The 26,055-nt window shown below is 35.3% G+C and overlaps 1 protein-coding gene across 1 annotated transcript; it reads right to left on the bottom strand.

The window, feature by feature from the left end:
* Positions 1-25,410, bottom strand: GRPEL2 (GrpE like 2, mitochondrial). The gene is made up of 4 exons (XM_051978941.1): positions 23,053-25,410; positions 8,412-8,565; positions 4,532-4,613; positions 1-3,693 (listed from the first exon to the last, which is right to left on the bottom strand). The coding sequence occupies exons 1-4, from the start codon at positions 23,127-23,129 to the stop codon at positions 3,338-3,340; spliced, it is 669 nt and encodes a 222-aa protein (XP_051834901.1). The 5' UTR covers positions 23,130-25,410; the 3' UTR covers positions 1-3,337.
* Positions 25,411-26,055: the final 645 nt, after the last annotated feature.

The raw sequence follows: 26,055 nt of genomic DNA on the forward strand, positions 1-26,055 counted from the left end.
TCAACAAAAATAAAATTTATTTTTTAAAAAACATAGTAATCAAAGTAGCTTCAGGTACTGAATTAATACCAAAATTATTTAAAGGTAAGGATTTTATTCAGGATATTCTGAGTACATTCAATGCCTTGATTTTCACTGTTAGATTCTGCCTCACTTATTCCATGATAATAATCATCAGTGTCAATGGAGAAGAAAATTCTTTAGCATGAAATCTAATGTTGGCTATACAAATTATTTTAAATACATCCAATTATGGGGCATGCTCAATATGAGGACATCATTATCAGAAGGGAAAGAGTGTTAAGAATCCAACTTCTCAATTCCATAGCATCCTTTCTCTCTTGCTATTTTCTTAGAGCAATTTTCACACTGAGGTCAAAAAGGTTATCAATGTTATGGTAATAATTAAGAAATTTATAAAATGTTTTTTCTTCTATAGGATTAAAGTATAAATTTCTGTTCAAGTTCTGTTCAAAAAAAGTTCATAAATCTTGGAAGGGACCACTTCAATTCTATTGACATTGAAAGCTTGTAAACTAAACCCTCATTAATCAGAATCCCATTCTCTCACCTCTGTCTCTAATTTTAGAGAAAAACAAACAAAAAAACAAACAAAAAAAATACAAATCAGTATTCAATAATGTTGCTTATAACACATTTGAAACAAAAAAATACACATAGAGTTAAAAAAAAGAGGAAAAAAAGCAAAATTATAGCAAAACAAAAACATAAACAAGCAAGAAAATTTCATTTTACAAAATAAATCCTTGGCTATAAGTGAAGATTACACAGTTCAGCTCTCTGTAGCTAGTTCCCTAAGGCATAGAAGCATTCTCTTCAAGTTGCTAAATCATAAAGAGAAAAAGATTGTTACAGGAGAAAGAATACAGGATGCTGATTTATGATTCCAAATTCACTTAAGAAGGGGAAATCTAAAATCAAGTCAATTTAAAGTAGAAGGGTATTTAACAATTAAACTCCTTTTCACAGAGAGAAAGCTGAGGTCAAAATTAGGAGTGATTCACCAATGGTTACTCAGAAAATTAATGCTAAAGCCAGAATGGAACTCAAATCTGCTAACCTTCCAAACTGTTGTTTGTTTTTCTGCTTATTTTTAACCACTATACCCTTCTACTTTCAGCATAATTTTTAAAAATTAGGTTTTCATGCCATAAAAGATAATATTTTATTTTTCCTTTTTAATTGATTTTTCTTGTATAGCAAAATAAATATGGAAGTATGTTTAGAAGAATTGCACATATTTAACCTATATTGGATTACTTGCTATCTAGGGGAGGAAGGAGATATGGAGGGAGGAAGAAAAAATTGGAACACAAAGTTTTGCAAGGGTGAATACTGAAAATCATCTTTGCATGTATTTGGAAAAATAAAAACCTATTATTAGAAGAAAAAAAAAGATGATGAAATCTGTATGTAAAGACAGAACAAAGGCAACAATGGTATCACGGAAAAACCAGAAGACCTGAGCCCACATCTTGGGTTCCACTGCTCATTAGCTATTTAACTTTATGCAAGTCACTTCACTTTTCTTGGCCATAATTTGCTCATCTAGAAAATGAGGAATTTGGATGTGCTTTAGGGCCCTTTCAGTTCAGAAACATCCATGATTCTTTAAGCATATTGTGGATATGACCTATCCAGTAGAAAAGGCTTAGCTGGCCAGGGGTCATATGCTCAAAAACTCATAGAAAACACTATAACCACCACTGGCATAAAGAACAGATTTAAAGATTGAGGATCAAAACTGTTCAATCTGAGTTACTAGCATTACCAATCTAATATCCTTAAGAAAAAACAAACTACATAAAAAATAAGCTGCTTGGGACCCAATTTTGCAACAAACTACTTTTAGCCATAAACAGTCTACTAAGTTGAAGAAATGAAAACCATAACCCTACAATTAGGCTCATTTGATACATCTACCATGAATAGAGATTTTATTACATGGCCTAATGTAGAAGGCTTGTAATTGATTATCTACTTTTGTTTTTTAGTGACAGAAGAGAAATTGTCAGAAAAAGGACAGGTTCAAGAAACAACCAGAGTAAGTGAAGTTCAAGTAGGAAACTTATTTCCAAATAAAGCACCTAGAGTCTTAAAAGTAAAAGGAGCCTTAGAGGGCATTTAGCCCAACCCTCAAACTCCCTTACAATATTCCCAATAGTGGTTGTATATGATCTGCCTGAAAAATTCCAAGGCCACCTAGTCTTTGCTTGAATTATTACTATGAAGTAGCCCACTCTGTTTTAGGACACTTCTAATAGTAAGGAGATGAGTTCCAAGTAATTGGAAACATTCAATAGAGAACGCATAATTACCTAGTGAACAAGTGATTCATGTCTCAAGTAGGAGTTGGAATAATTGTCTTCTCAGGTCCCTTCCAACTTTTACATTCCCATTCCTCAACTGTGTTAACAGGTTTTTAGCATGGCTGGAATATTTTCAGGGACTGAATCCACATTTTCTCTGGTAGTGATGTGGACTATATATAAAGTTTACCTTCTGCATCTTAACTCATCCAGTAAAATGAAAAAAAAAAAAAAAACCATCTGCAACCTTTTCCAAGATAGTTATAATTATTAACTTCTGAAAGACCTGGAGTAACCTGAGGTTTCACTTTATATCCTGCAAACTGACCAAAAAAATGGCATTAGTCAGTTTAGGAAGGCTTGTAATTTTATAGATGGAGAAGAAAGGAGATGTGAAAGGTGACATAAAAGAGACAGAATATATAACAAATATGTCTACACAGGACCACTACACTTTCCATTAAAATAATTTTGAATTGTTATTAAAGAATATAGGGAAGTGGGAAAGGATAGGAGGGGAACATATCACAGAATTAAATTTGATTACACACACTATATTATATTATACTTTGCTCTTTCTTTCCAGCTGAAAGACACCAGTGTACCATCATTAATGTTACTAATAAATAACTTTCTCCAATATACATTTTAAAAAAGGCCCAATGAGAGGTTTTCTGATGAAGTCAAAGGTTACATTAAAGCAAGTACATGTCATAATATTGAACTTATATTCATATGACCATGAAATTAAAGAATTTGTTTAGTGCATACCCCTCATTTTATAGCTCAGAAGTAATATGATTCACAGAATTGAAATGAAAGTATGTATCTTCTGACTCTTAATCCAAATCAACAATATGTTTTTTCCACTACTACATTAAATTCAAAATGGATCAAGCAAAACATTCCAATTATAATTCAAATCTGTGTAATAAATAAAGGAAACCCAAGGAACTGTTTTCTGTACAAAAAGGAAGAATGTTAATTTACTCTGGTCCCAGACCCCATCATTCCTGTGTCTCAACAGCCACACCCACTTGGGCAGGTCTGATGGTTCGACCATGAAGTTTATAGCCATCCTGGGTAACAAGTGTCACTGTGCCTGGCTGCACTCCATCAGCTGGTATGTGACAAACGATCTCATGGTCATATGGATCATATTTGTCACCAAGGGGAGTCATTTTCTGCAGGCCATGCTTAGCAAACACATTCTGTAGCTTAGCTTGGAGGAGGGAAAGTCCTTCAAAGACCTTATTGAGGGTTGTCTTTTGGTCTGCTGGCTCTGCTTCCCCAGAGCCATGTTTGATGGCCTTCTCCAAGATATCTGCGATCTCTACCAAATCTTTGCAGAAGCTCTGGATCCCTAGGGAACAATCAAACAGCATAATTGTCCAGATTTACTAGATTATCTTAAAGGCTATATACTCACAGAATCCAAATCATTTAGAGTTTAAAGGAATCTTAAAAGTCAGCAAATCTACTCTTTTCATTTTACAGATCAAGGAATTAAAGGCAAAGAGTTCAAGTGACTTGTCCATGACAGTAAGTAGTAAAAACATATTAAAACATATGTCCTCTGATACTAAAGGGACTAACTCCAAAGAGCCTAAGAAGTACCAAGAAGGAATGGAAGAATAAGTCATAAAGTACAGAACCCAGGCCAGGTTTCAAATGCAATGCTTTATGAACTCTTATCATGATACTTTTTTTGGCTACTTTTTAAAAATAGAACTGATATTTTATTGGCATAGTATGAAAAAAAGCTGTTTTCTGTATCATATTTAGTACCATTTTCCCTATAGCACAGTGATTCATGGTAGCACATAAAACAAGATGCTAGAAGGTTAAGTATAGGTCAGTGTACTTTGAATGTATAAAGAGGAGGCATGATTAGTCAGTGATAGGAATGACTATTCACATATTCTCTTCAAACAGTGGGTGGCAATTAGTCATCATCAGTACTGTTAGAAGAACAAATAATACCAAGTGCCTCAAATAAAAGCATTTACAAAATGAAATCCAAGGATATTAGAGTTAAGAATGCCTAGAATTCTTTTCTAATCATATATTACAAAAAGCATACTAGAATGGAAACAGATTATGGATCAAATGGTCTGCTAAAAATCCTCACTGAGTTTACTCTGTGAATTGCAAAACACTAATGAGCTCCTATAAACAAAAAGGTATATGCTTCCACTTACCAAATATTTTGGCATCTTCCACAAATTTCTGTGTACGCCTCCGTACATGTTCAGAATCAGCTAGAGCTTTCTGGTATCTTTCCTATATACCAAGAAGAACAGCAAAATCAAAAGACAAGTGTTCACAAGTACAAAATTCACTTTCTTTGCTTTATGCGGTTTGCTTTTTAATCTTGTATTTATAAGGGAACTTGGCCAGTCTATTTTAGGCTGGTGAGAGTTGGCAATTTGAGCTAGAGAGAGGAGATCCTTAGAAAAGGCCAGAAAGAAAAACTGATGGGTCTACAGAATATAACTACACCAGCCTATGTGCCATTCTTATCTTGCTTCCTTATAATTGGCACACTTGTAAATTGGTCCACAGATAACTTCTTTACTCTCCAGAATAAGATACGCCAATGGAAGAGTGGAAGAGAGGATAAAGAAATGGATCTTTAAAAAAAAAAAAAAGAAAGGCCAATCTCTAGCTCTTGGAGGAGCTTCTATTTATGCTGGGCATATTTCAAGATCAGGATTTAGGCTACCTATTTGACATAAAATACATGTTTTTACTGTATCCTTTGTGTTAATATTGATAAGGTATAGTTAGGTAACTTAGCATTAACTGAGCATTAGTTAAGTCTCTCTTTCTGAACGTTATATACTCAATGAAGGAATATATGCTATAACATCACAGATTGTTAGCTATGGTACCTTATCCTACATACATGATCTTGTTTGATATAAAGTCTCATGGAAAAAATTGTAGTGGATCAGGCATCTGACTGGATCTAACAATTTGAAATAGGGCCATTTGAGATACAGATAAGAGATAGTATAATCTATATTACTATATAGATAACATCTGTCGACAGGAAATCACTTCACAAAACATACACAAAAACTGAGTTTAATTAACAAGAGAAATGAAACTGCATATAGAATCCTATATATATAGAGAGTGTCCACAATCCAAATAGAAACTTAAATATTTATGACATTACAACAAAAAGGAAGGTAAGACAGCAATTCCTTCCTGAAAGGGAATGGTATGGCAGGATAAAAAGAGCAGTAAGAGTTGAAAGGAATGATTCCCTCCCAAAGAAGAGAAGAAATCATGAATAACATGGCAAAAAGCAATATTGTTTTCTCTTGTGAACTGGCAACTCAAAAAGACAAGTTCAAGGAGCCCCAGAAATCCCCAGAAAATAACTAAATTCTCTGAGTTTCAATTTGCTCATCTTTAAAATGGAAAATACTCATAATTCCTATTCCCCTAAGTAAAAATTAAAATCAAATTGAAAATCAAATGACAAATACAAAGCACTTCAAAAACCTGGAAATGTTATATACAATTATTAATGAATATTATCTTACAGGTCAGATCTCCTGACTCCCAAACCATCTTTTTTTCCAACTGTATCATGCTGCCTCCATGTAATCATGGTTAAGAGATTTAACTTTTTTAGATATCAGCTTCTCCCTCTAGAAAAATGAAGATCTTTATCTGAATTCTAAGATCACTTTCTAACTTTAAATCCTATAATTCTGAAAATTTTGCAGTGTTAAAATGTTTTTTGATTACAATAATAGCAATTTTTCAATGATATTTCTATGGCACTTAAGATTTACAAAATACATTCCTCACAGCAAGACTGAATTTTTTGTAGTAGTAGTAGTAACATTTTTCATGCTGCAAATTAACATAACCTTTAGATTTATAAAGCACTGGGTGGTGGATTTTGCAAGAATTATACCACTGTCAAGTATCAACATAATTTCTTCTTGCTTCTGTCCCTTTGCAAAACTCCTTTGGAATTTTAGCCTGCTGTCAAGCAGTGTAATAAATCTTTGCCCCTTAACCTTGAGACTGACTATGCGAATACACCAACCAACAGGACCTTAATCTTTCTGGGTTGTATTTCTCCTCAATACTAGCAATTAGACCTATCTCAAAAATGGACTTGGCAGACTGGGAAAGGAGTGGAATGCCTATCCCTGGAGGCTTTCAGAAAATGGATTACCATTTGCCAGAGATAGAGAAGATTTCTGTTGAAATATGGGTTGGACTAGGTGATGGTCTCTGAAGTTTCTTTCCTTCTAAGAGTCTAAGGTTCCAGATTTGAGGAAGCAGACAATAGCTGTAACATCACATGAGGAGATCATAGAGTGTGTGACCAAAGGTTTGAGATGTCTCATTTCTAGATTGCACATTCAGAAAAGAGGAACAGACAACTGGAAGATTTAACTAAGAAGCCTAAAATATAAACTTCAAATTAAAGAACAAAAGGTTTGGAAAACAAGCCAAAGTCCATTACTGCAGTATGAAATATCTTAGAAGCAAATAGAAAAGACTTAAATTCACCCAAACTGAAGATTAAATATTGCCAGCCATTCAGCCATTCTGTGAATGGACTGGTTCCATAGTGGAATGCCCAAATAATATATGTAATATGATATAATAAAGTTAATATAAGAAAGAAAAAATATTTACAAAGCACTTTACATATATTATATCTCAATTCTTCCAATAACTTTCTAAGATAATCATTACAAATAATATTTCCATTTTACAGATGAGGATGAAGAGGTTGAAAGATTAGTTCAGTAGCCTGTCCATAGTAACATAGTTATGAACCAGAATTAGAACTCAGGTTTCCTAACTTCAAAATTAGTTCATTTGATCATCTAGGTAGAATAAACCCATAATTAAAAATAAAATCAGACTTCCCTCATTCCTCCTCACCAAATTACATATAGATAATAAGCTTGAGAAGTCCATGAGAAATGAAAGGTTATTCATAACACAAATTTATCCAATAAGTGAAATGTTAAAGCTTGTTATGCAAGACAATGGGAGAAAGCAGGTGTCTGGAATGTACCTGTTAGTTAATACCAGTATTTCTACTATGATAGCTTCACTTTATTCCCACTGCCCCAGAATTATTAAGAGATAGTATTTCATTAAACATGACTTGTCTCTAAATCCTTTTCTCTCCCAAACACCAACCTCCAGCCCTTTCACCCCCAACTATGCAGAAAAGCCTTTATGATACAAATAAACTTTTTCCTCCTTGTGGCAATTGGGATTAAGTGATTTACCCAGAATTAAGTCACACAGCCAGGAAGTGTTAAGTGTCTAAGGCCACATTTGAACTCAAGTCCTCCTGACTTCAGGGCTGGTGCTCTATCCATTGTACCACCTAGCTGCCCTGACACAGATAAACTTAAATAATAAGATCTAGTTAAAGTCTTCAGACATATGGGATAAACTTGGTGGCCTTCAGGAAGATGCCTCAAAGGATGGCCATGGAATCAATAGGGATCACAGGTCTAATAGCAGAGCAGCCTAAGCCATGGGTTTGGAGTCAGAAAAACTGGGCTCAAATCTCACTTCTGTAATTTGATGCTTGTCTAAACTTATGCAAGTAAAACTCTCTTTTAGAGTCTGCTTTTCAAATCTGTAAAATGAGGACATCATACTTGTTTTTAATGGTGAGGCAACTGGGGTTAAGTGACTTGACCAGGGTCACATAGCTAAGACATACTTTTGATGATCTCCAATATCTTTTTTCGTTTAACTCCTGTGATTCCATAATACTTTAAGATCATAAAGAACCTTACCTACATATCTCATGAAATCCTCACAATTCAATAAGACAGAGGCAAAGATTATTATCCCCATTTTACACATAGGAAATTCAAGGTTAAGAAAGGGGAAAGGATTTGCTGAAAGCATGTAAAATAGTTATAGTCTCAGAACAGGCTGTTCTAGGTATTAAAAGAAAACTATAAGCAACTAATTGGTGCATAACTCAAGGCTCAAAATCAAGGTGAGCAAAGGCAGTAAATCTTTATTCAGCTCACAATGGATAACAACTGTATCCTGTTTAAGACTCACAGTTAAATCCCGGACTTCTTTCTGCAATCGAAGGGCTTTGTGCTCCAGAGCTTCTTCTGCCAATAAGGGGCCTGGCTCAGCCGGAGGGTCAGTAGAGTTGCAGTCCTCTCCAGCACTACTTTGGGCAGCTGTGCTGAAGGCAGGTATCCAGCCTCTGAAGTGAATGTACAGAAAAGGGACATAGCAGATTGAGATGGGTATTAAAAAAACCTGGCCCTAGGCCCAAGTACTAGATGAACTATTTGCTTCCCTCCTGGTAGTTCCTTTTTTAAACTGGTAGAAGAGAATTTCTTCATTATTTCTTCATTACTACAAATGCTCACAGTGGAACCTGCACTGCTGCAATTGTTTTGAGAAAACAATAAAGATCTGAACATACAGCATAGATCGTGTGAGTAAAAAAGTGACAACTAGAAGAGATGTAAAGATAGAACTGGGAAAACCTGGAAATTTATTGGAGGGGTTGAGTGGAAGAGTTGAGGATGACTCCAAGGTTTTGAACTTTAGTGACTGGAAGGTTGGTAGCATTCTCAGTTGAGATGAGGAATTTTAGAAGAGGGATGGAATTTCAGGGAAATGAGATTTGTTTTAGACATGTTGAGTTTAATATGGCTATAGGATATCTAAAGGAAGCTCTCCAAGGTCTAGATCAGAAAAAATTATCATTGAATACAGATCTGAAACTCATCCTATAGAAATGATCACTGAAACCATTGGAACTGATGAGATTTTTGGGTAAGAAAGAAAAGGGTCCACAATAGACTTTTAAGGAGATGGCAAAATTTAATGGGCAGAAGGAGGATTCAGTGAAGGAGATTAAGGAAGTATAATTAAACAATTAGGAGAACCAGAAAGAACAATGTCAAAGAAATCAAGAGAAAAAAGTTTATCCAGAGAGATGGCTAAATTCATCAAAAGCTATAGTTTTTCAAGAACGGCAGCTGACGGGGCAGCTAGTTCGCTTAGTGTATAGAGTAGCAAACCTGAAGTCAGGAAGACTTAAGTTCAAATCTGGCCTCAGACACTTAACACTTCCCAGCTGTGTGACCCTGGGCAAGTCACTTAACCTCAAAAAAAAAAAAAAAAACGCAGCTGAGAAAAGAATACTAGATGAAGCACTTAAGAGAAAATTGGTAACCTTGGAGAGAATAGTTTTAATTGGAATGGATAAGAAGTCAGAATGCAAGGGGAAAACAGAAGGAAAGAAAGATAAGTTTTTGAATTGTTTTGTTTGGTGCCAGAGGACATAACTGAGATACTCTGATGGTACAGTGAGACAGAGACTCTTGTCTCAACTTAAAAACAAATAAAATGTTCCAACAATTATAGCTGTCCTAAAGCAGAAGGTGCTGGTTTCTGAGGGAGCTGCTTTCCATCAATGGGTATCTTTAAGCAGAAGCTAAATGAATGAATGATAAAAAATTTGTTAAGTCCTTACTGTGTGCCAGGTACAACACTAAGCACTTGGGACACAAACAATACGAGGTAGCCTTGTCCTCAAGGAACTTTTATTCCACTGGGAGCACACATAAGAGAGAACTGGAAATAATTGGGTAGGGGTGGAGAGGAACTGATTCATGCTTGTGGCAGAATGGTTTGGGAATAGCCAGCAAGTGAATGGAGGAAGATAAAGAGAAACCTGTGACAGGTGTGGGGATAGCTAAAGTGCAGACAGTATGGTCTGAAAACAGCTGGAAGACCACTTGCCAGGGAATGCAAAAAAGTTCTGAAATTCTAAAACAAACAACAAAAACAAACAAACAAAAAAAAAACCCAGCACAGTGCCATGAAAAGTACACAAGCGTAAACAGGACCCGAGGTTGAATCTCAGTTTTGCCATACTACTTTCGTCACTTAACACTTACTTGGACTGCAGTTTTCTTATTCATGAAATGCCTGATTAGAAGTTCAAATAAGTGCAACAGTACCAACATAGGAGGTTCTATATAAATGCTAGCCACCACTGTTGTTGTTATCCAATCTCTACCCAAAATTTATTTAGGATGAAATATTTTTATTTGATAATAGCTTTTTATTTTCAGTTATTTGATAATAGCTTTTTTATTTTCAATCTTTACATGTATAATGAAAATAAAAAGCTATTATCAAATAAAAATACTTCATCCTAAAAAAAATAAATTTTAGGTAGAAGCTCAATTGATTAGAAAGTGGAGGAGGAGAGTATTCTATGAATATGGAACAATTTAAGTAAAAGGCATAAAGACTGGAAAGTTCAGAACATGTTCCTGAGACAGAAAATGATGTAATTCAATCCTGGAATGTAATTGAAAGAACTGAATTTTGGAGACACAACTGGGTTTAAATCCCAGCTATACTACTTAATAAAAAATCTTGTGTGACCTTGAGGAAGATTTAATTTCCCTGCCTCTTAGTTTTCTTCATCTAAATAAAGAGCTTGCATTAAATGATTTCTCCAATCCCTTTTGAGTGTAAAATTTTTTGGTTCTTGGATTGAGTGTTTAATGGAAATGAAGAGCATACCTAGGCTCCTCCTGTCTTTCCTTACTCACCACCATGGATTCTTCTATTTAAGGATAAAGTCCTCCTGACTGTTCCATGAACAAGACACAACCCAACTCTGCTCTATGCATTCTCTCTAACTGTACCCCATATCAGAAATGCTCTCCCCATTTCCGCTGATTGTTGACCTCTGTGACTTCCTTGAAGTCCTAATTAAAATCCCATCTTCTATGGGAAGCCTTCCTCAACCCCTCTTAATTCTAATGCCTTTTGTTAATTACCTATTTATCTTGCATATAAATTGTTTTATATATATTTGCTTGAATATTGTTGCCCCTTTTAGATTGTAAACTTTGAGCATTGGGACTTATCTTTTGCCTTTTTTTGTATTCCCAGCACCTACCACAGTGCCTGGCATATAGTAGGTGCTTAATATATGTTGAATGACTGATTGAGCAGGCCATTGTGGCTGGATTACAGCCCATCACATAGAGTATTATGAAATAAAGCATTGAAAGGAAGGGTAATAGGTAAGATCTTGAATGCTAGGATAGATTGGATAACAACAACAACAGTGATAGCTAGCATTTATATAGAACCTCCTATATTGGAAATACTCTCCTCCTCCACTTTCTAATCAATTGAGCTTCTACCCAAAATTTGCAAAATCTTGTGTTCCAAATTTTTCTCCCTCCCATCCCCCTCAGACAGCAAGTAATCCAATGTATGTTAAACGTACAATTCTTCTAAACATATTTCCACATTTATTACATTGAAAAAGAAAAATCAGATCTAAAAGGGGAAAAAATGAGAAAGGAAAAAAAACACAAGCAAAAACAAAACAAAAAAAAGGTGAAAATACTATGTTGTGCTCCATATTCAATCTCCACAGTACTCTTACTGACGGCAAATAGCTTAATCTCCATCACTGCTGGGTCAAAGGGTATGCACAATTTGATATTCCTTTGGGCACAGCTCCAAATTGCTTTCCAGGATGGTTGGATCAGTTCATAACTCCACCAACAATGTATTAGTATCCAAGTTTTCCTACATCCTCTCCAAAATTATCATTATCTTTTCCTGTCCTCTTAACCAATTGAGGTGTGTAAATTTGCATTCCTCTAATCAAAAATGATTTAGAACATTTTTCCATATGACTAGAAATAGCTTTCATTTCTTTATCTGAAAATTGTCAGTTCATATCCTTTGACCCATTTATCAATTGGAGAACAGCTTGTATTCTTGTAAATTTGAGTCAACTATATATTTTAGAAATGAGAACTTTATCAGAAATTTTGGATATAAAAATGTTTTCCCAGTTTTCTGCTTCCATTAATCTTTCATAATCTTGGTTGCATTGGTTTTGTTTGTACAAAAACCTTTCAATTTAATATAATAAAAATTATCTATTTTTGCATTTCATAATTTTCTCTAGTTCTTCTTTGGCTATAAATTTCTTTCTTCTCCACAGATCTGAGAAGTAGACCATCCCTTGTTCTCCTAATTGGCTTATAGTATCTTTTTTTTTGCTGAGGCAATTGGAGTTAAGTGACTTGCCCAGGGTCACACAGCTAGGAGGTGTTAAAACCAAATTTGAACTCAGGTCCTCCTGACCTCAGTGCTCTATCCACTGCGCCACCTAGATGCCCCTATAGTATCATTCTTTGTCTAAATCATGAATCCATTTTGACTTTATCTTGGTATAAGGTGTGAGGTGTTAGTCAATGCCTAGTTTCTGCCATACTATGTTCCAATTTTTCCAGCAATTTTTGTCAAACAGTGAGTTCTTATTCCAGAAGCTGGAGTCTTTGGGTTTATCAAATATTAGATCACTGTAGTCATGTAATAGTGTCTTGTGAACCTAATCTATTGCTCTGATCCAATCCACTATTTCTTAACCAGTACCAAAAGGTTTTGATGAATATTGCTTTATAATATAGTTTTAGATTTGGTATAGTTAGGCCACTTTCTTTTGCATTTTAATTTCCCTAAAAGTCTTAACTTTTTGTACTTCCAGATGAATTTTGTTATTATATTAGCTCAGCTTACCCACGAATACTTGATATTTCCAGTTGTTTAGATCTAACTTTATTTGTGTGGAAAGTGTTCACACAGCTCCTGGCTTTGTCTTGGCAGATAGACTCCCAATATTTTATATTATCTACAATTATTTTAAATGGAATTTCTCTTTGTATCTCTTGCTACTGGACTTTGTTAGTAACATAATAGAAATGCTGATGATTTATGTGGATTTATTTTGTATCCTGCAACTTTGGTAAAGTTGTGAATTGTTTCTAGTAGTTTTTTAGTTGATCTTCTAGGATTCTCTAAGCATACCATCACATCAGCTGCAAAGAGTGATAATTTGGTTACCTTATTTCCTTACCTACTCTGTAATTTCTTTCTTCTCTTATTGCTAAAACTAACATTTCTAATACAATATTGAATAGCAATGGTGATAGTAGGTAATCTTGTTTCACCCCTGATCTTATTGGGAATGCGTCTAGTTTATCCCTATTACATATGATGCTTGATGATGGTTTTAGATAGATGCTATTAATCATTTTAAGGAAAACTCCATTTATTCCTATGCTCTCTAGTTTTTTTTTTTTAATTGGAATGAGTATTGGATTTTCTAAAATGCTTTTTCTGCATCTATTGATATAATCATATGATTTCTGTTTGATTATTGATATAGCCAATTATGCTAATAAGTTTTTCAAGTACTGAACCAGCCCCGCATTCCTGTCTACCCAAACTATAAATACCAATTCAAAAGTAACCCTCACAAAGAAGTTTCCCAGTGAGCTAAAGGTATCCCCCCATTTTTTTGATCAAACAGCATCTTATCCCTCTTTAATGAGTTCTTCATATAGTATTGTGCTTAATAGTTATCTGTGATTCTATCTACCCTATCACACTACTTAAGTAAAATGGTATGTGGAAAAAGCCCTGGATTCAGACTCAGAAGATCTATATGCAAATCTTGGTTTGACAAATTTCTAGCTATAGGGTCTCAGAAAAGTTATCTCTGTTCTTTGACATCTGGTGTTTCCAGCTCAAGAACGGAGACTTTGCAGAAAATTATCTCTAATGTTACAGCATTAAATTCTATGATCTGAGGATCCATTATTAAGAGTTGATAGGGATAATACTATAAAAATTCTGGTATGAGCTCCATAACAGCAGGAAATGTGATTTACATTGGCCTTGTGTTAACTAATATTTTATCGGTAAATTGAAAGAAGGCAAAAATGCCATGGCATGCTTTTCACATTTACAGTAAATAGAAAGCTGAGAAGGCTAAGCAACACACTCGATGAGAGTAAAGATCTTAAAAAAAATTTTTTTTTAAAGTTTTTAAAATTTAAAGATGTCAGAAAAAAGGTAGTAAATCACCTTAGCTTTCCCCCAAATATCTCTGAACACTTTAAAATAATGCCACAAAACAATACTGGACCAGCAGAATCCCAAAAATATCAGGGTGAAATAATTTTTCAGACAAACACAATTCAGAAGTTCAGCAGGAAAAGTCTATCACATCTGGGTGAAAGTAGAGCATAGGTCAGGTCAGCACAGACCCAGACAAAACCCCAGCAAACCAGGAACAGGCCATGGGAGTCACTGAATCAATAGTGGCAGTAGCTGTGTGGAGAGTTTTCAGCCCATAGACAGTAAGCAGGGTAGGACAAGTGATAAGAAGGAGATCTGAGTGGTCTCTTTGTTAGTTTGAGGCAGGACTCTTTTGCTTTTCGCATATTTAGACTCTGATAATAACCCTAGGTGGCAATCTCAGAATAAGAAGAATTAGCACAAGAGCTTTCAGTCAACCCTTATCACCATTCCAGGGCAGAAAAGAGAGCTCATAGACCAGAGCACATGTCAGGAGAATAGTAAGCACACCTCTCCTTAGATCATAACACTTTAAAAAAAAAACTTATAAGTTCCTGGAAGTATTTCTGAAAATAGCTGCATAAAATCTCTGAATCTTGGGACAATGTGACTTCCACCCTGAAAGCAGAGGCCTACTTTAAAAAAAAAAAAAAAATTAAAAGCCAAGTAATAGTCTGGGAAAATGAGAAAACAAGAGAAAAAAAATTCTGACCACATAAAGTTACTATGGTGACAAGGAAGATCAAAATATACACTCAGAAGAAGATAGCAAAATTAAATCTCCTACATTCAAAACCTCCAAGAAAAATAAGAATTGATGTCAGGGTATGGAGCTCAAAAGTCAAGTAAGACATAAAGGAAAAATTGGGAAGAGAAATAAGAGTGATACAAAAGAAAATGCAAAAAGACAAAGGGGGGGGGGGGGAGTCTTAAAAACCAAAATTGGCCAAATGAGAAAGGAAAAAAATGGAAAACTCTATGAAATATCTCACTAGAAAAACAACTGACCTAGAAAATAGATCCCAGAAGAGATCATTTAAAAATTATTGGTCTATCTGAAAGTCATATTTTTTTTAAAAAGAATCCATTAAAAAGAACCATCAAGTTCTAAGAAATTATCATAGAAAACTGCCCTGATAGTCTAGAATCAGAGGGTAAAACAAAAATTGAATGAATATATCAATCTCTTTCTGAAAGAGATCCCAAAATGAAAACTCCCAGGAATATTATAGCCAAATTTAAGAACTACGAGATTAAATACAAAATATTACAAGCATCCAGAAAGAAACAATTCACAATCAGGACACACAAGATTTAGTGGCTTCTACATTAAAGATTCAGAGGGCTTGGAATATGATATTCTGGAAGGCAAAGGAATTAGGATTATAGCCAAGAATCACCTGCCCAGAAAAACTGAGTATACTCTTTCAGGAGAAAAAATAAGTATTCAATGAAATACAGTATTTTCAAGCATACTTAATGAAAAGGTCAGAGCCGAACAGAAAATTTTTCTTTCAAATACAAGACTCAAAAGAAGCATAAAAAGGTAATCAGGAAAGGGAAATCTTATGGGATTTAAGGCTAAACTTTGACATTCCTACATGAGAATATGACACTTGTAACAAAAACTTTCTCATTATTAGGGCAGTTAGAAGGAACATATATAGACAGAAGGCATAGATGTGAATTTATATGATAATTTAAAAATAAAATTAAGGGGCGAGAACAATGTATTTGGAGAAAAGGAAAAAGAGAAGTAGAATGAAGTAAATTATCTCACTTAAAAGAAGTAAGGAAAAGCTTTTATAATGGAGGGAAATAAGGGGAAAGTGAATGAGTGAACCTCAGTATCATCAGAACTGGCTCAAAGAGGGAATAGCACATACACTCAAATGGGTATAGAAATCTAACTTACTCTATAAGAAAGAGGGGAAAGACATAAGAAAAGGGAGAGGGAGTAATCAGAAGCAAAATGCTTTTGAGGAACGACAGGGTAAAAGGAAGGAAAATAAATGGGGGATAATTGAATGGAGGGATGTAATTTTAACAATAGTAATCGTGAAAAAAAGATTTCTAATGAGGGCCTCATTTCTAAACCTTATAGAAAACTGAGTCAAATTTATAAAAAATAAGAGCTATTTCCTAATTAATAAATGATCAAAAGATTTGAACGGTTTTCAGATGAAGTAATTAAATGCTATATATAGTCATATGAAGAAAATGCTTTAATTCAATATAGATACAAGATATGCAAATCAAAATAATTCTGAGGTACAACCTCATACCTATTTGATTGGCTAATAGGATAGAAAAGGAAAATAACAAATGTTAGAGGGAATGTGGGAAAAATGAGACATTAATGTGCAATTGGTAGAGTTGTGAACTACTCTGCAGAGCAATTTGGAACTATGCCCAAAGAGCTATAAAACTAAACATATCTTTTGATGTAACACTACCACTATTAGATCTGTATCCAAAAAGAGATAAAAAATAAAAAGGAAGAAGACTTATATATACAAAAATATATATAGCAGCTGCTTTCTGATGGCAAAGAATTAGAAATTGAGGGGATTCCTATCAACTGGGGAATGGCTGAACAAATTGTGATATGCAAGGTGAACTGTATTATGCATAAAGTATCAGCAATGTTGTAAGATGATTTGCTGTGAATGACTTCATTATTTTCAGCAATAAATTGATCTAAGACACCTCAGAAGGCCTAATGATGAAAAAATATTATCCATCCAGAAAAAGAACTGCTGATATCTGAATACAGATTTAAACATACTTTTTTAAGTAGTCTTTTTTTTTTTTTGGTCAGTTTTTTTCATAACATGACTAATATGAAGATGTTTTACATGAATACACATGTATAATCTATACTAAATGGTTTGTCTTTTGAATTGGGGAAGGGGGAAGAAAAGGGAGAATTTGGAACTCAAAGTTTTAAAAATGAATGTTAACATGATAGACTCGGTTCTTCTCAGTAGTTAAGTGATCCCATGAAATCTCAATAAACTTTGGATGTAAAGGGCATCTGAATCCAGAGAGAGAACAATGAAGACTGAATGTAGATCAATACATATTAGTTTCAACTTTTTTTTCCTCTCGAGTTTTTTCCCTTTTGTTCTAATTTTTCTGTCCCAATATGATAATATGGAAATATATAAAAAATGAATGTATACATGTAACCAAAAATAATATTACCAAAAATAATATTTTTGCATGTAACTGGGGAAAATAAAAATAATTTTTAAAATGAATATTAAAACTGAGAGAAAATACTAAATAAATTCATAAACTTTAAATTTAGAAATCCCCCCAAAAGCATTTCCCTACCAAAGAAATCCTCTGTAAAAACTGAATCTCTATTTTATACCATTTGCTTTTTTTAAAAAGTGTAATGAATTCTCTTATTTTCATTTATTCTTCCTTTATTCAAATATTAGCACTATTATCATTATATACTACCTTTCGATTTTTAAAAATAAATTTAACTTTCCAGATTTCTCTGGACTCTCTAATTTGTACTTCAAATTTCCTACTCAACTCTGGTCTTTTCATCAGAATTGTTTGAAAGTTCTCTGTTCCTTTAAATTCCTTTCCATTTTGCCCCTTATAAGATTATATTTGGTTTAGCAAGATAAATTATTCTTGATTGTAGGCTGGTATTCTGAAATAGTGTACTCCATATAAGTCATTCCTCAAATGATAAATGGTCAAAAGCTATGAACAGTCAATTTTCAGATAAAGAAATTAAAGCCATTTTTACTTATGTGGGGGGAAAATGCTCTAAATCATTATTGATGAGAAATGCAAATTAAGAAAACTTTAAGGTTACTACTTCACATCTCTCAGATTGGCTATGGAGACAGGAAAAGATAATGACAAATGTTAAAGGGAATATGGGAAAACTGGAACATAAATACATTGTTGGTGGAGTTGTGAACAGATCCAAACATCCTGGAGAGCAATTTGGAATCTGCTTTAATGGCTATAAAGCTGTTTATATCCTTTGATCTAGCAGTGTCATTATCATTATCCCAAAGAGACTGTTAAAAAGGTAAAAGGACCCATATGCAAAAATGTTTGTAGCAGCCCTTTTTGTAGTGACAAGAAATTAGAAACTGAGTGGATGCCCATCAGCTGGGGAATAGCTGAATAAGTTATAAGAATATAATGGAATACTATTCTATATATTATACTATTTATTCTATAAGAAATGAGCAGAAAAGCCTGGAAAGGCTTAGATGTTCTGATATGGAATGAGGTGAGCAGAACCAGGAGAACACTGCACATAGTAACAAGATCATGTGGTGCTTAACTTGGGTCTTCTCAATAATGCAGTGATTCAAGGCAATTCCAATAGATCTGGGATAGAAAACGCCATCCACATGTAGAGAAAGAACTATGGAGACCAAATGTGGATTGAAGCTTGGTGTTTTCACTGTTTTGTTTGTTTGTTTTCCTTTTTGTGGGTTTTTCCCCTTTTGTTCTGATTTTTCTTGCATAACATGACAAATATGAAAATGTTTAAAAATAATGCACATATTTAACCTATATTAGATTGATGTCTTGGGGAGGGGGGAGGTAAGGAGAAAAATTTGGAATAGTTTTACAAAAATGAATGTTGAAAACTATCTTTACATGTATTTGGCATAATAAAATACAACTGAGAAAAAAATCCTGAAATAATATATTTTAAAACTTCTGTTTTTCAGTAGAAGCTGTCAGGCAGGTCTGGTGACTAGTTCTTCAATATGTGGATTTATTTATTCTGAACACTTTTAGTAATAGTGAGAGTGTGAGTGTGTGTATGTGGAAGTATGTTTGTGTACTATGGATTTTAGTTTTGACTTTCTTTTTGTCCTTTTGAGATACCTTTGAAAAGATGATCAATGGATTCTTTCTATTTTTGTTTTATTCTCTGGTTCTGATGTATTTGGGTAGTTATGATTTCATGAAATATAATGTTCAGAGTATTTGTGTTTTAATCATAGTTTTCAGGAAGTCCAGTATATCTTTATCTAACCATGACCTGGTTTTCAATCAATTACTTTTTTTTATCAGATGTTACATTTTCTTCTATACTTTCAATCCTTTGATTGTGTTCTTTGAGGGAATCTCTAGATCTGCAATTTTAAAAATATATTCATCAATGTGGTCTTTGATTTTACTCTTCTTTCCAACTTTAATCCCTAAATTAGAGCTTTGCTCCCTGGTGTAGTTTTGGAAGGGGCAATTGGCCTTGCTTGGTCTTATCCTGGGTCTTATGAGTTCTTGTGCTGACCTAATTCCCAAAGTTAGGCCCAAGATCTTTTAAATCCAGAGGACTGGATTTTCAAGGCCTTCTCTTGGCACCACATGATAGAGTGTTAGGGTGAGAAGCCCTTGGTTTGCCTGTATCTTGTCTGAGTACAGCAACTTCCTCCATGTTGGTTACTACTATTGCTCTCTTGGGTTTCCTGGGTCCTCACTATTGGGCTTTCTAATTAGTCTGGACTTTCTAAGAGGAACCCTCTGCTCTTGTTGCCTTCAAATGTAATATCAGTCTTTTGTGCTATACATATCTTTTCTATGGTAATACAGGATCCCTGAACCTAAGATGGCTTTGTGGAAAGGATCCCCTTTCCTATTGCCCATAAGGCTTCTTTCTGGCTAACTTCCTATACAGTTTTTTAATGGAAAAAGTCCCTTACAGTTTTCCACTGGATTTCTTCATTATTAAATCTCATTTCAGGATTTTGCTGGAACAAATATGTGGGAGCTCAGCAGTCCACCTTGTGTTCAGTTAATCATCTTGGTAGGAAATCCCTGTGACACTTTTCAACTTGCTTTTTTGTCACTCTGAAATTTCTAAGTATTGTGGAAGAAATGGACTTCATTGATTTTGGACTGGTCAAAGAATTTTCAATTAAGCATATGAAGCAGAAAAACATTCATCATAGATACAAATTCTTAGTGTTCCTCTCTGATCTGAATAAAGGCAGATCTTTTACAATCTTAGTCTTTAATGAGAAAACAAAAAGTAAGAGAAAAGTGCTACATATTTGTGTCAACAGATCATGATAGCCAAATTGTGGATGAAAATAACATATTAATAGAACTTTATGTTCTAACTAGAACAAAGTTTCCAAGAGAAAGAGAATTCCCATATCCTTCAGGGCTTATATAAATTGGATCTATATAATTTTATTTATAGTTTTATGTGTATAGTTTTTTTCATGATGAAATTGAAAATGCAAATGGAATTTCTTTATCACTTAGAATTACTAAGTGATATGTGAATTTCTAGTTGTGATATAAACTATGTTATAAGGAAATAAACTGTGATTGAGAGAGGGAAAATAATAAGAAATCAATGGTTAATTTGTTCTTAAATACTCTGTGAAATAACAAAACATGTTTAAAACATAAAATTTCTTGAAAACCATTAAGGACGAAAAGAATTCTGTATCTATAGGAACTCAAGGTGATCATTCTTTATTAGAGTTGCAATATTAAAGTGCTGTTACTTTGGGGGCAAAAAAGATATCAGAGTAAGAAAAGAAATTATTTTTTAAAAAAAGAGATTTCAAAAGAAGTGATTCTAGAAAAGAAAAATGTAAGCCAAATGTTCGCTACTCCAGAAAATGTGTCTTTACCACTGCTACACAATAAATGCAGCTTAATAAAACATTTTGTCAATGCAATGTTATTCAAATGTTGCCCGTTTTCTTCATTTGAAAAACTAAATGAGGCTAAATTTATGATGGGATATTTGTGAGTTCCCAAAGCAAAGGATGAAAAATTTTGAATAAGAGTTGAAGTTGAAGGAGATTTGCCAAAATTATTGCAAAATATGGCAATGTAATTCTGGGGAAAATGCAAGGCATAAAATCATCACAAAACTGTCAATGATTTCTTTAAAGCTACAAAGTTTGGGGGTTTAATGTGTCACTCAAGATCCATTTCTTGACTTCATACTTGAACTTCTTCCAAGAATATCTATTGTAGTGATGAAAAACAATAATAGTTCAAGAAACCTCCACAATGGGAAAAAAAATTTAGCCAAGCTAAGTGGAATAAAAACATAGTGGGCACAATATTGTTGGATTCTAAGAAGGGATGTTCTACAGGCAAAATACAATAGAAAATCATCAGTAGCAGTACCTACATTTGAGTTGATTAAAGTACCATTTTGCTTGGACAAACTTTTTTTTTTTTTTTGGCTGAGGCAATTGGAGTTAAGTGATTTGCCCACTGTCATACAGTTAGGAAGTATTAAGTGTCTGAGACCAGATCTAAACTTCCTCCTAACTTCAGGGCTGATGCTCTATTCATTGTGCCACCTAGCTGCCCTGACAAAACATTTTTGATATAAAATTGAAAATAAGTACATACTCACAAAAAACCTTAAAGCTATATTTAAAATCATAAAAAAAATACTGTAAGATTAAACTATTTTCACTTATGTAAAAATAAAAAAACCTTTTTTGTTGTTGCTGCTATCTAGCATAACAACAAATATAACATGTAATTTTATAAGAATAAATATAAAATCTCAAGCTGCAGCCTGGTACGTTGATGAGTGTGCTGGGTGTGAAGACAGTAAGATATTGTTCTAAAACACTTGGAACCACAAGGAAATGCTATTTCCCAACCTTTTTTCTCCTCGAACCTTTCACATTTTTTTCGTTCATTTTCTTGGCTGAGCATCTCTTATCTCTTACTTTAATGAAAAAAAGAAGGCCATTTCAGCGAGTCCCTCTTATCTCGTTCTCATCTCAAAACTCCTAGGCATCCTCCCTATCAATGACTAGTCCTGCAAACAAAATGTCCTCACTCTACCCCACCCCACCAAGCCTGTTTCCAGGGACATTTCCCAGGGCCTACAGCCTCTTATCAGCAGCCACAGCAGATCCTGAAAAGTTCTGTTACCCAAGTCCTTGGCACTATCAAATGACTTAATATCAGAAACAGACCTATTTTGTCAATGGAAAAGCTACTAAAGAAGCTTAACCATCTGCTTTGCCAGTGCACCCTGAAGACTATCGGGGGCCTTTCGATCTGACTTGCTGCAAGATTTACAGCAAGATTCTCTGCCTCTATTAGAACTGAGCCACTTGAGACCACCCTGCCTTGAATTCTCTCCATCACCAATCCCACCTTCTACAGGAAGCCTTCCCCAACTCCTCTAAATGCTTATGCCTTTTCTTTTCTGTTCACTTCTTCCCTCCCCCACACAGTTATTTGCATGTTATTTCTTCTCCATTTAACTGTGAATTCCACTAAGGTAGAAAATTGAGGAGAGGAGGAGGAGCAGCTTGCCTCTTCTTAGAATCCCAGTGTCCAATGCAGCTCCTGGCTCATTAGTAGGCGCTTAATTAATGCTTGTTGACTAACTAATGCACCTCACATAGATAGACTTTATAGAGGAAAAAATTTAGGCCCAGGTGAGACAACCTGCCTGAGGCAGGTCACAAGTGGGTCCCAGGTCCGGCTCCGCCCTCAGCTCAAAAGCCACTCAATCAGAGCGGGGAAAGGGAGCCTGACCTGGGTTCGAATCCTAACTCGGCCTTAAGCAAATCACTTCTCTTGCCTGGACCTCAGTTTCCTCTTGTGTCGAATGAGGAGGACGGCTGGAGGTCCGAATCCTTGCCCGCTCAAGACCCTGGAGTCTCGCCTTTTGGGCAGCTCTGGGCTTTTCCATCTTGTGCCCCCGCCATCCCCGCCCGCGGCCTCAGTCCCCCGAGACTCAGCGCCGCCACATCATCTCCGCAGTTACCTGCCCGGGCCGGGAGTGCGGGAGACCGCGAGTCGCTGCAGGGTCCGCAAGGCCGCCGGGAGCCAGAATCCGGCCATGTTGCTCCGCCTTACAGACTGAAGAAGTCACAGCGAAGGAGGCGTTCTCGCCCCAGGGACCAGGCGCGAGAACTACAATTCCCAGTGATCTCCACGGTTCGGACAGGTAAGGGTACCAAGCATCCCGGAAGGGGAGGGCTAAGAGATCATTTCCGGCCACGGTACGGCTGGAGTGGGGCGGGACAAAAGGGAGATGGAAAGAAGAAGGTGGAAAAAAGGATGGAGGGAGGAAAAACGAAAAGGAGAGGATTAAAAGGTTGGAAGGGAAAGGAAAAGGAAGGGGGAAAGGAAGGAGAAAGGGATAAAAAGATAGGGAGAATTTGATCATGTATTTTGCTTGATTATACATATTTGTTACAAGAATTTTGTTTTTTCTAATGAGGAAAGGAAACTAATATTTGTTAATTAAAAAAATAAAATTTAAGACAGGAAAATAATAAGAATGATGGGAATTAGGCACTCAGTCAGTCAACATTTATTAAGAGATTGCTATATACCAACCCCTGTTTTGAGCACTGGGGATACAGCGAAAGGCAAAAAACAAAAACAAAACCACAGTCTGCTCCCAAGGAGTTCAGTGTAATGGGTGAGGCAAAATGCAAACAACTGTATATAAAGAAGTTATATGCAGGACAAATTGGAAATATTCAACAGAGGGAAGGCATTAGAATGATGGGTAATTGGGAAAGGATTCCTATTGAGAGTGGAATTTTAGATTTTAAAGGAAAAAAGATCTAGAAGAGGAGGGGAGTATTTCAGGCAAGGCTGATGGTCAGTGAAAATGATCAGGAGTAGGGAAATGGAGTGTGTTATTAGAGAGCCTATAGAGTTTGACTGGGGGAGGTGGAAGGGGAGGTGGAAAGGAAGCTGTCAAGTGCTTTGGGAAGATCACTTTTGACATTTGAGTGGAGAACGGAACTGGGGAGAGACTCGTTTGTAGCAAGCTACTGCAATTGTTTAAATGTAAGTTTTAAAGGCCTGAAATTTAGTAGTGGCAGTATTAGAAGGGAAAAAGTGGCATGTGTGATAAGATCCTGTATGGTCTCTGTGGTAGGCAGAGAGAAACTGAAGCACTGATAAAATTATTTCCTGGTACAGGCAGGAAGAAGTCAGTTTAGTTATGTAGTCCCACCTTCTGTGGAAATAATCCAGTCAGAAATTGAAGTTATGTCAAGTCCCTGAAGCTAAAATTTCCCTATAAAACCATTTATGTCCCATGCCATGGCCACTGTTCTCCTTTAGGTCAGTCTGGCATGACACTCTGTCATGCCACACCCCTTCTCCCTCTGCTATGCCACATGTTGTCTCTCCTAACCTTACTATGCTTCTCAACCCCCTCCTCTTCCTTCTTATAGTTAACTAACCCTTTTAAAGTGTTAAATCCCTTTCAGGATTTAGCTTGCCTGCTAAGGGTATGCCCTAACCTCATGAGGTGCTCCTTTTCTACTAGATAGTTGTGAGTTCCACTAAGGAGCTTGTCTTTTATTGCCCTCCCATTCTAGTTCATATTTACCCTTCATGGTGTTGATGGTATGTCTTCATTTTGTTTGTAACCTCTTATCCAAAATAAACCTACCTTTTGCTAAAAAGAATGGCCATTGTGACATGAACAGACAATTTTCAGATGATGAAATTAAAACTATTTCTATTCATATGAAAGAGTGTTCCAAATCACTATTGATCAGAAAAATGCAAATTAAGACAACTCTGAGATACCACTACACACCTGTCAGATTGGCTAAGATGACAGGAAAAAATAATATTATTGTTCTGTAAGAAATGACCAGCAAGATGAATACAGAGAAATTTGGAGAGACTTACATGTCTAAGTGCTATGATGCTAAGTGAAAGGAGCAGAACCAAGAGATCATTATATATTTCAACAACAATACTGTATAAGGATATATTCTGATGGAAGTGGATTTCTTCGACAAAGAGATCTAACTCAGTTTCAATTGATCAATGATGGACAGAAGCAGCTACACCCAAAGAAAGAACTGGGAAATGAATATAAACTGTTTGCATTTTTGTTTTTCTTCTTGGGTTATTTTTACCTTCTGAATCCAATTCTTCCTGTGCAACAAGAGAACTGTTCGGTTCTCCACACATATATTGTATCTAGGATATACTGTAACCTATTTAACATGTATAGGACTGCTTGCTATCTGGGGGAGGGGGTGGAGTGAGGGAGAGGAAAAGTCGGAACAGAAGTGAGTGCAAGGGATAATGTTGTAAAAAATTACCCAGGCATGGGTTCTGTCAATAAAAAATTATAATTATTAAAAAAAAAAAAGAATTGCCATTGTGAATTCTTCATATGACCAAACTCCAACTTTGGTGCTTATCATCATGTGGTGTCTACATCAGCCACATCATATGCAAATACTAAAGTAAAATGTACATGTCTTACCAATAGATTGGATATGGGAAGTAAGAGAAAATAAGGAGTACAGGATGACACCTAGATTGTGAGCCTGAGTGATTAGAAGGATGATGGTACTCTGGACAGTAATAATTGGGAGGAGGGGAAGGGTGGAGTTTTTTTTTTTTTGAGGGGGGAGGAATAAAGAGTACAGACTTGGGCATGCTGAATATAAGACATCTATCAGACATCAAGTTCAAGAGTTAGAACTTGAAGGGATTATAAAGTGATAGTTGTTTTGTTTTGTTTCTTCAATTGTTGTAAAGTTTCCCTGTGATCTAGGGGGGAAAAAAGTCAGCAAGCATTAAGTGCCAACTATGTATCAAGGTACTGGGCTTGATAAACATTTGGAACAAATTAAGGTTACACAGGATTAGTTGGCATGGGTGAGTTAAAATCTACTATTTTGGAAGGAGCTCCCAAATCCAAGAAATTATAGATGCCTTTGGGGTTGTTAGGTGATGCAGTAGAGTACCAAATCTGAACTCAGGAGGACCTGAGTTC

The sequence above is a fragment of the Antechinus flavipes genome, chromosome 2 (assembly GCF_016432865.1).
Source record: "Antechinus flavipes isolate AdamAnt ecotype Samford, QLD, Australia chromosome 2, AdamAnt_v2, whole genome shotgun sequence".
NCBI lineage: Eukaryota > Metazoa > Chordata > Mammalia > Dasyuromorphia > Dasyuridae > Antechinus > Antechinus flavipes.